The 15,630-nt window shown below is 33.7% G+C and overlaps 1 protein-coding gene across 3 annotated transcripts in view; it reads right to left on the bottom strand.

Annotated features, from left to right (window-relative positions):
* Positions 1-15,630, bottom strand: part of LOC106457182 (synaptosomal-associated protein 25-like) — a 51,446-nt gene that overhangs the window by 30,448 nt on the left and 5,368 nt on the right. For all 3 annotated transcript variants that reach the window (XM_013916576.2, XM_022383019.1, XM_022383020.1), the window contains exon 2: positions 13,560-13,684. In XM_013916576.2, coding sequence (XP_013772030.1) covers positions 13,560-13,640 — 81 coding nt within the window. In that variant the 5' untranslated portion in view covers positions 13,641-13,684. The remainder of the gene's footprint in view (positions 1-13,559; positions 13,685-15,630) is intronic.

Here is a 15,630-nt window from a genome sequence, read left to right as displayed (position 1 = left end):
CTTCTGTCTAGTTATTATATGCTGCCCATTAAATAAACTTTCATCTGAGAGTCCCAACAACTATCAAGTATCTGTAGCAATTTTATCTAACAAGTTCAAAGTATCAAACCACAAAGCAGAATCCAGAACAAAGTTCAAGAATAGGATACAGATGAAAGAAAATACCTTACCTGAACTTATGGACGATTTAGTTTGTTTGTTTTGAACTTCATGCTAAGCTACTTGAGGGCTATCTGCACTAGCTGTCTCTAATTTAGCAGTGACAGATTAGAGAGAAGGCAGCTAGTCAACACCACCCACTACCAACCCTTGGGCAACTCTTTTACCAACAAATAGTGAAATTGATTGTCACATTATAATGCCCCCACAGCTAAAAGGGTGAGCATGTTTGGTGATGGGGATTTGAACCTATGACTAGCAGATTACGAGATGAGTGCCCCAACCACCAGGCCATGCCACGCCAGGAAGATGTGGAAAGAACTGTCCAATTATCTTACCCAGACACTCCTCATGAAATGTTGGAGTTGCTGGCATGTGAACAATTTATATACACCATAACAGATGAGGACATGAGAATTAGACTGAAGCAAAGCAGGTGTACCTCCTTAAAAAGAAGATCTTCAGTTGGTAATAGAATTATAATTTATTGAGGTTCCAAATAAACAACTAAAGAAACCATCTAAACATTATGGGATCATCAGACTGAGTAATGTTAAAACATCAGATCACACTGACAATTGCCTAGAAGAACTAAATAGATTAGTTAGACAACAAGTGGCACAGAAATGAAGGTATATACCACAAGACAATAAGTGTAACTTGAAAGAACATATTGCTAAGAATTGTAGACAAATGCTGGTAGAGAAACAGACCCCCCCCCCAAAAGGATACCAGAAAGATTGGGAACTGTTATAGGTGTAGGAAACCTGGCCATTACAGACAAGAGTAAACAACAGTTGTTAAGACAACAAGGATAAACTACTCCAAGGATGAGCCTTCAAGCCAAACAAGAAGGAACAATTAAGGACAAACCAGACATCAGGAAAGAGAAAATAGCTGTACTTAAGAGACAAAGTTCACATTAAAATACCCTATCTGCCTCCAATGAAATAAAAAGTTCATTATTTAAAGAAACGGGTCTATTGATGAGAACCTTTGCAGTATGTTTATTGACACAGGTTCTACAGCTACAATATTTCAAGCTGATTTGGTAATGAAAGAAGGAAAAGTGATGCAATCAGCAAGTGACATAAACTTCCAGCAACTGGAAAATTAGAAGTTATTCTTACTGTAAAAAACTTTTCTATGACTCATGATGTGTGGATATTTGTCATCAAGGAATAATACATATTGGGAACTGATTTCATATGGATACATAGATATAATGATAGGCTAGTTTCAAATAGCTTCACATTCTATGACCAGGAAATCCCTCTGCCCTAAATGACAATTACTACACCAGAGACTAAACTTTCCATGACTACAAGGAGAGCAGTCATTTTACCACTGAGAAATGAGTTACTCATACCAGGATCTACTAGGAATAAATTTACATCTAGTGACTGAAGCATAATAGAGCCAAACACCCAGCATTTCCTGAGGGTTTAATGGTTGGAAGAACTTTCATGGGTTTGAAGAATAAAGGTGTCATCACAAGAGCCATGGACACAATAAACCAAACCTGGATGGAACATTGCAAGATGTGAAGCTTTACAGGTAATTCTTTCACATCAAAGGACATTACAAACAGTCACCTATGAAGCCAAATGTAGGAAATTTGATTTCAAATCCACAAATAAGGACAGTTTACTATCTCACTTACAAGAGTACGATAAGATCTGTGGAAGTCTTACAACCGATCAGTGCCAGCAGTTACACATCTCAGAATATCAAACACATTCTCTAACAGAGCTCACGACTTATGCCAAACAAGTAAAACATCTTACATGACTGACACAGGAGATGCAGCCCTCTACATCAGTTAATTAGATAACTTCCACCTGTAAGACAGTTTGAGGCTTTTAATGAGATAAAGTCATGAGGGAACAAGGAGTGATAGAATCACGTACTAGTCTATTGGAATCACCTACTGTACTTGTGAAGAAGAAGGGTGAATCTACAAGGTGTTACATGGACTACCAGAAGGTGAATGAAATCACAAAGACAGTTGCCTATCCACTTACTTTACCATGGATGCTTTATCTGCATTGAAAAAGTTCTCAACATTGGATCTTATGAGTGGATACTGGCAAGAAGAACAAATAGCTAGATGGTTCTAAAAACTCCAGGACATCATTCACTGTCCTAGATGGCACCAATGAAATGTTGACACATTGTCCTGAAGACTATGAATTAATGAACCACTCCATCATCGCAACAACCTGTCAATGGTTGAACGCTTGGGAATTAAGATGATACTGGATCAAGTAGGAGAATTTTTCTACTGGATTGAGACCTTGGGGGTCTGCAAAGAATTGGTGTAGAAAGTAAACACTGCTGCAAACAGAAAGGTCCATGAAAGAAAAATTATGGACAGCTACAGCAGTATTGTGTTGGAACACTGGAGAAAGTTGCTGTTGCTGTACTTGATCCTCTGCCACAGAGTAACAGTGTAAACAGATACACCATAGTTGTATCTATCTAACCAAATGTCCAGAAGCACATACTTTTTCTAACCAGGAAACAGAAAATTATGAGTAAACTAGTCAAGAATTGGTGTTCTGGTGGAGCTCCATCTGAATCAAGAACAAAACTTTAAATCAGACTTGTTTGTAAAGAGGTGTTGTATCCTTGGGCATGTTGGAAAGATACAACTGCACACTGTTAAATCAATTAGTCATATATATGGATGAACATCAGACAATATGAGAAAAATCTTCAATTGTTACTGATGAGTTACCGTACAGCAAACAAAGCTACTAGCAATAAACCATTATCACTGATGTCTGGGAGAGAACCTTTGAACCTTTTGTACTCTCGTCTGGAGAAGTCACTCAAAAGAGTCTTACACAAGATATGTAGAGATTATGGAAGACCATCAATGACATACATGACTTTACATGGGAAAGACTTAAACCAGCTAGAGATAAAATGAGAAGTCATTATGATGTTAACCCTTTCACAGCAGGCTTGTGTAATTTGCAGAAATCCAGTTGCGAATTTCACTTGTACAACAATACATGCAGTAACTCTGAGATTTCTTAATGTATCCTCTCAAAAATTGGTAAGATTTTGTTAAAAATTCATAAATCTTGTACATAAATAATGATGATTTTATAATTGAGTGTTTTTACTAAATATATGTTATTTTTCTCTTGTAGTCAGTCATATTCAAACTATCAACAAATCTAGTGCAAGGTGATTTTCATTTTAAGTATAAAAATACTTTTCTTCATCTTATAGTTTCATATTTTATTTGCATAATCTATAGAACCTTCTAAAAGGATATCAAAAATTTATTTAACGTAAACTTTTATATTTATTTTTCATTTTCTTTACCATATCACTGACTAGCTATTATCATCAATGCACAATGCAATGAAAAAATTAAAATCAGGAAATATAAAAAAATATACATAGCTTTTAATTTTTTTGTAGAATATCTTTAAAGATTTTCCTTTTGTGAAATGCATAATTTTATCTCTTCTTCCTTTCCACAATAAATTAATTTTTTATATTTTATTTTCCTTTCTTGTCCTTTACCACTTATTATTCATTTGCCACAAGTTAATGGTGTTCTTAAGGCATATTACAGTTTCTTTCAGAGACATGTGCAGCCCTTTGGCAAAATTTTTGTTCAATGTGAAAAATCTTAAGCCTTAGTACAAAAGCAAAGTATGATGTACATTTAAAAAATGTTTAAACCTTTTTAATGCATATTTATGTAAAATATAATAGTAAGATGTAAATACAATTAAAATTGTACCTCTAACTATAACACATTTAGGTAAAAAACAACCTTAAGTGTTATAGTCTATCAAGCATCCAACCATACTATAGTCAATTTCATATAATCCATGATGACAACTGCACACCAATTTCAAATTAATCCTTGTTAGTTTATAGTATAAATGCTGAACTCAACCATCCCCTGGTCCTAAACATGGACCGAATCCCGATAAAGATGAAGTCCATGAATAAGTATAAAATGACCTCTTTCTAATGTTTTTACACGTGTTATGTACACATCTACATGGAGGCTATAAAATTCAAACAAATATGTTGAAGGTGGGCATGGTAGCTGTCAGGGGTTGAAAAAAATTATTGCTTGTTTCAACTCTATTTTGTTCAGTCTTTGACATGAATGAGTCAAAAGGTTATCTAAGCATCTCATCATTTAGATAGACCTCTACAGTACTACTGTTGTATTACTGAAGATACAGAGTGTCAATATAGAGAATTTTCATAGCTCATTGGTCATGTGACAATACATGTGCAGTTTTAAATCATTTTTTAAAGGTTTATTTTGAAATGAAGAACTTAAAACTTGGATAAAATAAAACCCCAAATCATATCACACATTATAATATTAATTTCATTCACATATATTGATATTAAAGGTGTTTAATTAATTTTTGAATGCAACACATTGACTTGCACAGAAAAGCATTTAAAAGGAATATCATTGTGAAAGGGTTAATGCTGATAAGAGTGGATTTCATTGAGGTGAGATAATAGAGTTGTACAATCCCTGCTGCAAGAAAGTTAACATTTTCCTTGCCTGAAAATGTATTTCCAATAGATACTCACCTCTATACACAGATAGCTTCTTTCCTCTTGTGTTTCTGGGCTCTGTCAAAGAGATTTGCAAGCTTCCAGGCTTATGAAAATTCACACCTAACCTCACGTGAAAACTTGTGAATTTACGCTACTGCAAGCTTCCAGGCTTATGAAAACTCACACCTAATCTCATGTGAAAACCTGTGAATTTACGTCACTGCATGGATGGTATGTAGGGAAAAAGAAGGGGTCTTGAACAAGAGAAGATGGATGATGGAAACCATGGTTGGTATCACCAGTGAGGGTTGTTCTGGATCAGAGGAGGGAGAGGGGATGAAAGGCCTGCAGAAAAAGATGGCACCAGACCTGACTGAGGGCATAAGACAGCCAGGGCTGAGTGATGAGATATAGGAGACCAAAGAGACTGGTCTTAAGTGGTGTGACAAAAGCATTTATTTAAGTAGTAGTAAGCTGAGAGCAAATCAGTGGAGGATGTTGGAGTGAAGGGACCATTTCATGAGTAGAATGAACCTGGAACAAGACCAGTTATGTAACTCACCTGAATGGAATGGGCACAAAGGCAGATACCATAGGGCTTAGAATATGTCCCCATGGCAGTTGACATGAGACAAGACAGTGAATCTGACCAAATGGATCAAAACTAATGAAGGCTTAAGGTGTAGTAAGTGGAGAACACTCCTCCAGGGACCAAGAACCTGAAATCAGATCATCATTCATTGATGCTCCCACCATGAAAGAGAAGCATCCACAAATAGGTGAAGATCCAGACTGGAATGAGGTAATGGAACACCGGAGGTGGTGGTAGAGAGCTCTAGTCTCCAGAAGAGGAGGAGGGAGGTGGATTTGTGATGTTGAAAAAGTTCCATTGATCATGCAACATCCACTGTAGAGGACGCATATGTGTGAGGCAAGTAGAAGGAGAGGTTTCAGAGAAATCATGGTCTCCAAAGGAGAAATTATCTCAATTGTAACAAGTAAATATAAGGGGTAAAAATTGGTGATTAAACATTGAAGGTCTAGTATGCAAATGAACGAAGGCTGGGCACAGCCAAGATGAGTAGAAAGGAATTATCAGTTGAATGTCAACCAGGGTCAGGGTGAGGAAGGACTAAGAAACTTATGGGGCACCCCAAATGATCAGAGTCATAAAGAGGAAGGGAAGTTGGAAGGATTATATATGGGAACAGGTGAGGAGAAGCTTCTTTCAACAAAACTGGATCACTGACTCTGAATGTGAAGAAGTCATGCAAAGGCAGACGTAATACCAAATAGAAAAGCACAGAACTGGAAAGGTGATGCAGGTGGATGAATAGAAGAAAATGTCATAAGGACAGGCTGATTGGGATGTGGAGAAAGGTATCCAAAACACAGACTTTGGTCACAGATAGGCTTAGCTGAAATTACCAATGGAGAGAGAAATTCACCATCAAATATTGTGTGATATGATGATAGAGGGAAGTGAGATTGATAATCAGATGCCAATCTCTGATCTCTAGGGGTAAAACACAAAGGTGAGACTGAACATCCAGAGGAGCTGTGACCCTATATGATGGATTAATTCTCTCACAGTTCCAGCATCACCTCCCCAAGACATTGAAGCTATGCAGGATCAGATGGGAGGTGAAAGGAAACCAGCTGGGACTCATGATTAGAAAGGAAGAAAACGCCCAGGTGATCACCAGCAATTAGGCTGTCATGTAAGACATCAGATAAAAGTGGGACAAGAAGTGGAGGACAGTATACAAAACAAAGGACAGGGAGTGGGAAAAGGGCTAGGACAAGATACAGAACTAGTGGGTTGAGGTTGAGACAATTGGGAAAATCAGAGATGTGAAGGAAGATTGATGGCAAGCAGCTAAAAAAAGCTTGTGATATCAGGGAATCAGGGACACCACCAAAATCCTCTGGTGAAAGAGAAGGGATAAAACAAAGGTCCTGGAGAAAGGTGGAAGGGAGATGAATGAGAGGTTCCAAAACCAGAGAAGAAGAGAAATGGTAGAAGAAGTGGAATGGACCAGAGAAGCAAAAAAGGAGATGTAAACTCCCGAGAAAGGTCATGAGCAGGACAGAGAAGGGCTACCAATATAAAGTGAAGGGAGGAGATGTACCGAGGAAGAGTATTAAGGAAGTCACAAAGATGGGAAGGATGACCTCTAATAAGGGAAATAGCAGGCAATGAATTTTACCTCCAAACTGGTGAAGGTGAATCCAAAGGCTGGGAGTCCAGGAATTGAAAATACAAATGACTAAAAAAGAGAACAAAAGAGACAGTAGGCAAGGAGCAAGAGGCATAAAACCATTAGAAAGAGAAAGCGAGCATGAAAAGAAGTAGCAGGTACCAATATAACATGTGAGGGAAATATAAAGAAATCACAAGGAAAGGCTTATGTAAAAGGAAACAAGAAGAGTCAATGGATTAAGAAAAATAATTCTACATTCCTAAGAAATCAGGTGAAGAAAGTCTGAGGGTGTCATTTATTATGTAGAGTAGTTCACAATGCAAATCTAGATGTGGAAAATGGTGCTCAACTTCGTCTTCATCAGTTTCAGGCACGAAAACAGGTTAGGAAAGTGAGTAGAAGGAACAGGAACAGAGAGTCCTGGCTGTGTAATGAACTCACCACACAATGGAAGATGGCTGTCATGTCTTACACAGGAAAAAAAACTTCCAGCAGAAATGGTGTTAATTTGTTCTGTGTGCAGACATTCTTCACTCACAGCAGCTTTAGAAATATTCATATTAAATTTTGAATTCATGTTGAGTTTGATAAATTCAATAAAGTAAAAATTCAAGTTTTAAAATTTTAGAAAAAATTGAAAATCTTAGGAAACTCAAAAATATGTCAGTGCACTGCAGCACCAAGGAAATCAATAAGGATTCATAGGCATGAATGTTAGCATTTTCTTAAACTAAAAATGTATTTCCAATAGGTACTTACCACCTCTTAACATAAAGCTACCTCGATCTTTCTGTCCTCTAAACATTGCTAAAAATGTTTCATTGAGCATATCAGTCTATATACTTCACCAATTTTGTGCTACTATTGAACATAACATATCATATGACTATTCTCCACCAATAGTATTGCACCACCTATACTGGTCCCTCTGCTATTCCTGTTCAATCTTCACTTTCTTGATTCGCACAACTTTGTTTAGACACATGTTTTTTTGCATGTGGCTACTGTTTATGATTGTGCTTATTTGCCATTTCAATTTTTAAACAGTTTTCTTTTACTGTGTTTGCATTCAATTGTTTCAATGATATTTTTCTTGCATTTGTTTCTTGTTACCAAATTATATAAGAATTTCGTATGAATTTGAGATTCAACGTATTGACTATGGTAGTTCCTGTTACAGTCGACAATGATACTGAAATGACTACCCAGGAATCGGGTTTGACTTTATCTGCAGAGGAGTTACAGGCCTTAATTTGCAGAGAGCCAGGTTCATACGGTTACCAAGTGATTTCTTCTCCTATTCAACCTGACAATGTTGCTGAGGAAGAAGACAATTTGGACTCTTTTTTACCAGCACCTTCTGATTTTGGTGTCTCACTCTACACCACTTCAATAGATTTCACCTTCCACACCATTTTTTATAGCTGGTTCCTCAATTCAATACATATTCAGACTTTTCTGTATGTTTGAGATGAGGGTGATTTTGCTAGTTTTCTTTTCCTGCTCCAGTTGCTCTGCATCCATGTCATTCACTTTGGTGGAGGTAAGACTATCAAAAGTAGAGGAAGCCATTGCACATAAAGGTGTGCTGCACTCCTATTGGTGGAGGGTTCTGATGAATAATGACATCATCAAGCAGTGGCACAAATTAATGCTTTCATTAAATGGGAGTTTTCACAAGGTTAGTGGCTTGCAAATCTCTTGCCGGAATGTGCAAACTCAAGAGGAAAGAAGCAAAGGTGAGGTGTCATTTTGTAAGGACAAACTCCAAAGTTAAGCAGATGCTGGGAAAAGCCAAATGCTGAACTGAAAAGAACAATCAATGTTAGGGTTTACAGAATCCAGAGGGACAGAAAATCCAAGCCAAAGGTCATCCAAATGCTGAACTGAAAAGAACAATCAATGTTATGGTTTACAAATCCAGAAGGATAAGCAATCAAAGCCAAAGGTCACCTTTCATGATCATGTTTGGAAGTACATTGGTGAGAAAATGGCCAATTGGGTAACTCCACAGAAGAACTTGTCAGCAGAAACTAAGCCTGCTGAAAAGGAGCCTGGAGTTCCTGTTAAGAATATTTCTAGAGTATCATCAAAGTTGGAGCCACCAGTGGATTCACCTGATCACTTACCCATGAAGAACTCTCCCAGCAACAGGGAAACCAGTGATAAGAAAGGACAAGATGCCAACCCATCTGTATACCATGGGCCTTGGAAGAGAAAACAACCAAACTTGGTGAGTGGACAATTTAGTGTAGTCTTATTTTTTGTATTAGGATTGCCCAAGAGACCTCATAATCCAGAAAACGGCAGTGTTATAAGCTATGTTTTTAATTTTGTAATTTAAAGGTTAGTTAGAGGGAGGATAACATTAAGATCAAGCAAGTCCTTGAAATATCTAGAACAAATGTAGATTATAAATACAACATTCAGTGAATCTGAGAGAGGTTGGTTAAAAAGAGAACTGACTGTTAACAGGAGATTATTGTGAAGATAATAAGTATGTAAGCTTGTACAGTGAATCAGTGTGCTTATGTATTTGAATCAGTGTTAATAATCATGCTTATCAAGTTATTTTGTTTAATTAAGTTCATTTGTAATTTGTAATATAGGTATACAACAATTTACAACATTATACAAGTGTTCGAGCTAGTAGAAATATTAAAGGAGTAAATAAACAAATTTGTTATAGTTTGTGTGTACTGAACTTCCAATTATTTTCATCTAATAACTTAAAAGAACACACTAACAAAAGAACATTATAATAGTATATTAAAGCTGGTACTTTAATATCATGAAGAAAGGCTTGGGTTCATGCATCAGGGAAAATGTATCACAATAGCATTAGGGACAATAATGTATAACAATACAGGAAAACTACAGTTTATCTTTGTTCCTTGTGACTGGTTTAACACATTTTTTGAAGGATTTAATTTGGGTTAGTCAACAAAATTTAATAACAAAGACCAAAGGGCTAATAAAAGCATACAAATTTCAAATGAAAGGTTTATTATATATCTATTTTGTGTTCAACAAATTCTGAAGTTACAAAACTACAGCTTTAGCAAACATGTGTACTATACATGTATGACATAAAATTCTCACTGGACAGAAAGTATCAAAGTCCATTTAAAAGTAATTGTTCAGTATGCATGGCTTGGATTGTTCATCAAAATGGTATTTTAAATATCTCCTCAATATGTCATCAGAACTTTACAATACTTTACAGTGTTTCCTTTTATAACAATATCTGTGTAATGACTGAGTCACAAGTTCTGGAAGTGTCTGAAAATTTTAATGGCAAAAAGTTTGAATTTCTTCTTATTTCTTCTGCTTCTTTTTTATTACATGATAACTCAAAAACCAAAACAGTGATGTCAACCAATTTCACTGAGGTGACATAGTTTCAAATGGAGTATCCACTTTTATAAGTATTATTAATAATTAGTAGTAATCTAAAAAAATCATATTTCTTAGGTAAACAATGTTATCATTACCCCTTGAAGTTAGCTTTCTTACAAATATGTGGTGTTCTTAAAAAGCTTAAGTACAGGGTGAAACAAAAATTACTAACCAATAATAGATAAACAATATTATAGTTAGAACCTAACTGTATTTAGAACTGGGTTATAAATACAATTTTCCTGTGTCCATTGAAACACTGCATTAAAAATAAACAAGCAAATAAGTGAAAAAAAAAGGAAGCAAAATGTAGGAATAGCTAATATCAATCCTTGAACAACAATGCAAATGAAATAGTAGGGATGGCATTTGCATCATCCCTACATGATAGCACAATCATGAATTAACATATAACAATATATATAACTATTCAATCACAACTGAGTTTCATTTATCCTATTTTTGTCTGTTAACATTCTACTACACTGTACCTCTGCTATTATGTAGGGATGATCTAAATACCATTCCTACTATCTTGTTTGCATTATTTTTGAAGGATTGATATTAGCCATCTGTACATTTACTACCATTTTTGAAAAGTTTTTTCTTTACTTGTATATAATAACTCGTGTGGAAACTACAAAGAAAAATAAGCTAGTTTGAAGGACAAAGTAGAAAATTTTGTTTAAAAAAAAAAAAGATATCAAAAGCACTAAAACTGAAATCATACAAAGGGAAAGTAAAATTATAAAATTAAACAATTATCTTTTAGACTGTTTATGACAATAAAGATATTTACCTGTGTAAATGTACAAAAATATTACTACAAGTAAATAAATGTATAGCAGCAACTGTAACAAAAATGAAAACCAGCAATCATGAATTACATTAGTTTTGAAAATTCTCTCTTTGATACCTTACTTTTGTGTTAAATTATTATTTTAATAATACTGCAAAGTATTTTCATAAATTACTAGAAGACTCGTCCATTCACAAGTTGCAACTAGTAATGAATGTTTATGGAAGACTGTACAAATTATATGTGAAAAATAAAAGTTCCAGGATATTGAGATAAATTCATACGTGCAACTTAAACAACATAGCAGGTATGAGACTGTGTGTTTATGTACACTCATATACATTCATTAAGCTCTATATTTTTACTCATAAAAGATTCCTTTTGATTCTTAACATAACCACCACATTCATAATAATCAAACAAAATTTACTTATGTAAATGTATTTACATATAACAATAAATTCATCATTTATTTTTAAAATTTCTTTTTCCAATCATTATATATTTGCTTGAATAGTTATAAAATATATTGTTGTCAATCAATGGATACCAACATCAATCACACATACTACTAAACAGAAAAAACATGGTGTGGAACTTACAACAGATAAATATTACAAATGAAGCAAAACTACCCCTCAGTATTTTCACAGAATACCATTATTTATTTACCTAAAACAAATAATGCCACAAAACAAAAACTGAATCATTAAACAGCTGATTCATATATGCTGCTTCCAATATGATACATTTTATAATATAGCATCACTAAGCCTTAACGGTCTGACATTTTATTATGCTGATAAATAATTTATCAAAATAAACATCTAAGCACATTCCCCCTAGATAATGATCCATTAGAAAACTATGTAGTTCCAAATATCCTACTATGTTTGGAGAAATATTGTTTGAGTATTTGTTCTCGACCTCCTCTTAGGCTTTTGCATTTGGATGTGTTAAAATAAGGTTTAATCAACTAGGAAGGATTTGGAATGTGTCAGGAAGAAGTTATATTTCTTCTAAAATTCATAATTTTATAGCTCCAGGTTATCTAAATATAGATGCCTATAGTGATGGTGGCCACTAGAGGCACTGATGGGATTTGTGCAGTTTCCTCTTTCATTACATGAAATATAGATACAGTATATGTACTTTCAATCATTACTAGCATATTTAAGACAAACAGAAACACTATTTATATTCGTAACTGGTCAAACATTAATACTACAGTTTCATCGTTTTCAACTGCCATCAATCATTTGAGAGATTTCTTATTTTGCACATTCTTTATATGTGCTTTCAAGATGCACACTTATATTAGGTGAGATTTTTCTAAATTACTTGATACTTATTGCTTTTTGATAAAAAAAAACTAACATATAAAATAAAATGTTATTTAAATAATCAAGCCCAGTGGACACTTTCAATTGCCTCTAACATATTTTGGAAAAATCAATTTTTATAAACCTATCAAAGTGCAATGCACAGGTACATATGCTAGTTGTGCAACTACACCGTTTATATTGTAAAACTGAATCAAAGTCAAACTTCAAAGTTTATCAAAAACATAATTGATAAACATTTACAAAATGTTTTTAATGACTATAGTGTAGTATGTAATGTAATACCTTTAAAAAGTGTTTCATTTTGAATTTTCTTACTGATTATAAGCATTTTATTACAAATGACAAATTTTACAGTAAGAAAATATTTTTTAGAATAGGTACAATGTCTGATCACTGGTGCAATCAGTCTCAAGTATACAAGTTTTAATGCAGAAATATTTTTATTTAAAACTTTAGCTTACCTATTTTTACAAGTCTTTAATCTGTTATTACAAAACTGTGATCAGTATATGTAGATTTTGTTTCCTACTTAGGTACAAATGATATGGTCTTAGTCACTGAACATTTTTTTTAAATTATTTCACTATAGTTATGAATAATTCAACAACAATTCTTAAAGCAGCTTTACTTAATGAACCAGTTTTGTATAAACTAAATCATACAGATTTGCTTAAGCAATAAACCATTTCTGTATAAACTATATTATATACATTTGCTTAAACAATGAACAATCTCATATATACATAATAGCCAAATGTCTGTCATGCTCTGCATTTCCTTAACAGTTAATCGTAGAAAGAAAAAATACACATCAAAATACGTTGCAGTCAGTCTCCTTTGCTTAAAAACAAACACACTGCAATGTTATTGATATAACACATGAAATGACAAAATATGCTTTTAAATGGCCCACTAAACAATCATATTGCATGTACACTCTGATCCCAGGGATCAGATTGGTTGTACATTTTTATATTTAATCAGCACAATTTTTAGCAAAATTACCATTGAATTATTTCAAAAGACATCCGCTATTTTCTGTATGAAATATATTATACACATTTCCTTAAACAATGCTACAGACTAATCACTTACTTCATTCGTGACCTGATTAGCTTTCATCTGAAGATGTTCTAGTTCACTTACTCCAGCAGAACCATTATGTTGCCTAGACATGGTGACCAATTCTTAAAGGTAATGACCCACAACTTTTGTACCTACTGAAAAAATGTACAGATATATTTTATTTTTAATCTTCTGCCTAAACTATACTTGAACAGTACCTACTTGTTTTAATTACATATGGCTGTAGGATGGTTCTGTGAAAAGTTCTTTCTGCTGTAACCATAAACTAGAATTCCATAACTACTTCAGCCCAAAGAACTTCAGTCCAGCAAATGTTTATTTTTAGTTCACACATTTTGCTGCACTTGGTTATTATTACTTAACATTTATAAGTTTTTCAAGGTAATAAATAATACGTCAGATAAGTGAAACAGAAAATTAGAACTGATCACACATTTAATGACTCTTGTATCAGTTATTCAACTATACACCTCATGCTCTGAAACCATAATGATGTAATAATATGCAGCTGTACTGCACTACAGCTAAGTACTACATAAATGATATTTAGTATAATGATTTATACAATTACATCACAGCTATATGAAATAACCATTTGACAGGGTGAAAATACCAGTAAACCACAATAGGAAATCTTTATAAAGAAATATAAACCCACATTCTTGATATATCCAAAATATTTATCTGTAAAACTGATCTGAAAAGCTCTTCCATAACACATTAACTGGCTACATGGAACCAACTCAAAGAACAACTGGACAAGCACCAAAAGAGATGAGAAATAGTATTTTCTTTAATGTATAAATACAACAAATTATGCAAGCCCTCTTCAAAGATTTGTTAAAAGTTACAAATAAACCATATGAAGTATGATGTTTTTATTTTTTTAAATAATAAATACTACAAAATTTGCCAGCCACTTTAACCTCTAACCTCCAATTCTAATCACTAATATAGATAATAACATTTGAAACAGTACAAACAAATATTTTATAACATAAAATTGTGATTTTGCAGTAAGAGCCAAAACAGTAATACTGAACCAGATGCAATTAGATATACAAGGATTAAAGGTGTGCATCAATAACACTAGTCTAAGGTAGCTTTGAGAATCCTGTAATCTAAGGCCATATTATTAAAACTTTTTGAATATATATTTTATTATTCATAGAATTCAGTTCCAAAGCACAACATTAAATAAAGTTTAATCTGAGTAACTTTGGAAGAAATTAAACTTTTATTTACACAATAATTCTAGTTTAAGACACTGATTATAACTGTTTATAGATCACACTTTTTGTATATTACAATCAAAATATAATAATTTGAATGAACATTATCTTTATAGAAAAGTTTGTGAGTAATGCAAAAAAGTACATTAAAAACTGTGTAAAATTGTTAAAAGAGTAAAACTTGATAAGTATGCATAGGTCTATTACTATGCCACAAGTGTATCAATATTGCATACTACATTTTTTGAGAATAACATACAGACAACATGGGACAATTTGATCATTTAAGGCTCTCCTTGGTATACCTATTCTTAAGAAGAGTATAAATTGAAACCTACCCTTTGCATTTCAGGAAAATATTCACTCCCCTTTTAACTCTTTCAGCATGGGCTCAGTCCCTGAGACCAACCTCGTAACAATTTTGTGCTTGTTATGGCAGGTTATCAGTAAACATTACAATGCTTTCATAAGCAAAATATCAATTTTGTTTACTAAGTCTTAAGGTTTTTAAAGCAATGTTTTTCTCATGCACGTTTCTTAAGAAAAAACTTTATATTTTATCTGTTATTTTCAGTAGTTGAATAACCAAAAAATCATAAGTTACTATATCAATATCATAGAATTCCATTATAATTTATCAAGCTCAGTAACTAAGCTGTATCTTAGCCTATAAAAATTATGAAATTTTGAGCAGACTAAAGACACAACCTACTTCCTCGAAATCTTGTTTCAAAAGAGAGAGATGGTGTCCAAACATGTTCAAATGGCTAAGAATGCCACTAGGGGACATTCTGAGCTTCCGATTGGTTATTCATGTTATATATAGAAGTAAGTGTATATAAGGGAGC

This window comes from Limulus polyphemus, unplaced genomic scaffold, assembly GCF_000517525.1.
Source record: "Limulus polyphemus unplaced genomic scaffold, Limulus_polyphemus-2.1.2 Scaffold300, whole genome shotgun sequence".
Taxonomy (NCBI): domain Eukaryota; kingdom Metazoa; phylum Arthropoda; class Merostomata; order Xiphosura; family Limulidae; genus Limulus; species Limulus polyphemus.
This window is presented reverse-complemented; position numbering and strand designations above follow the sequence as displayed.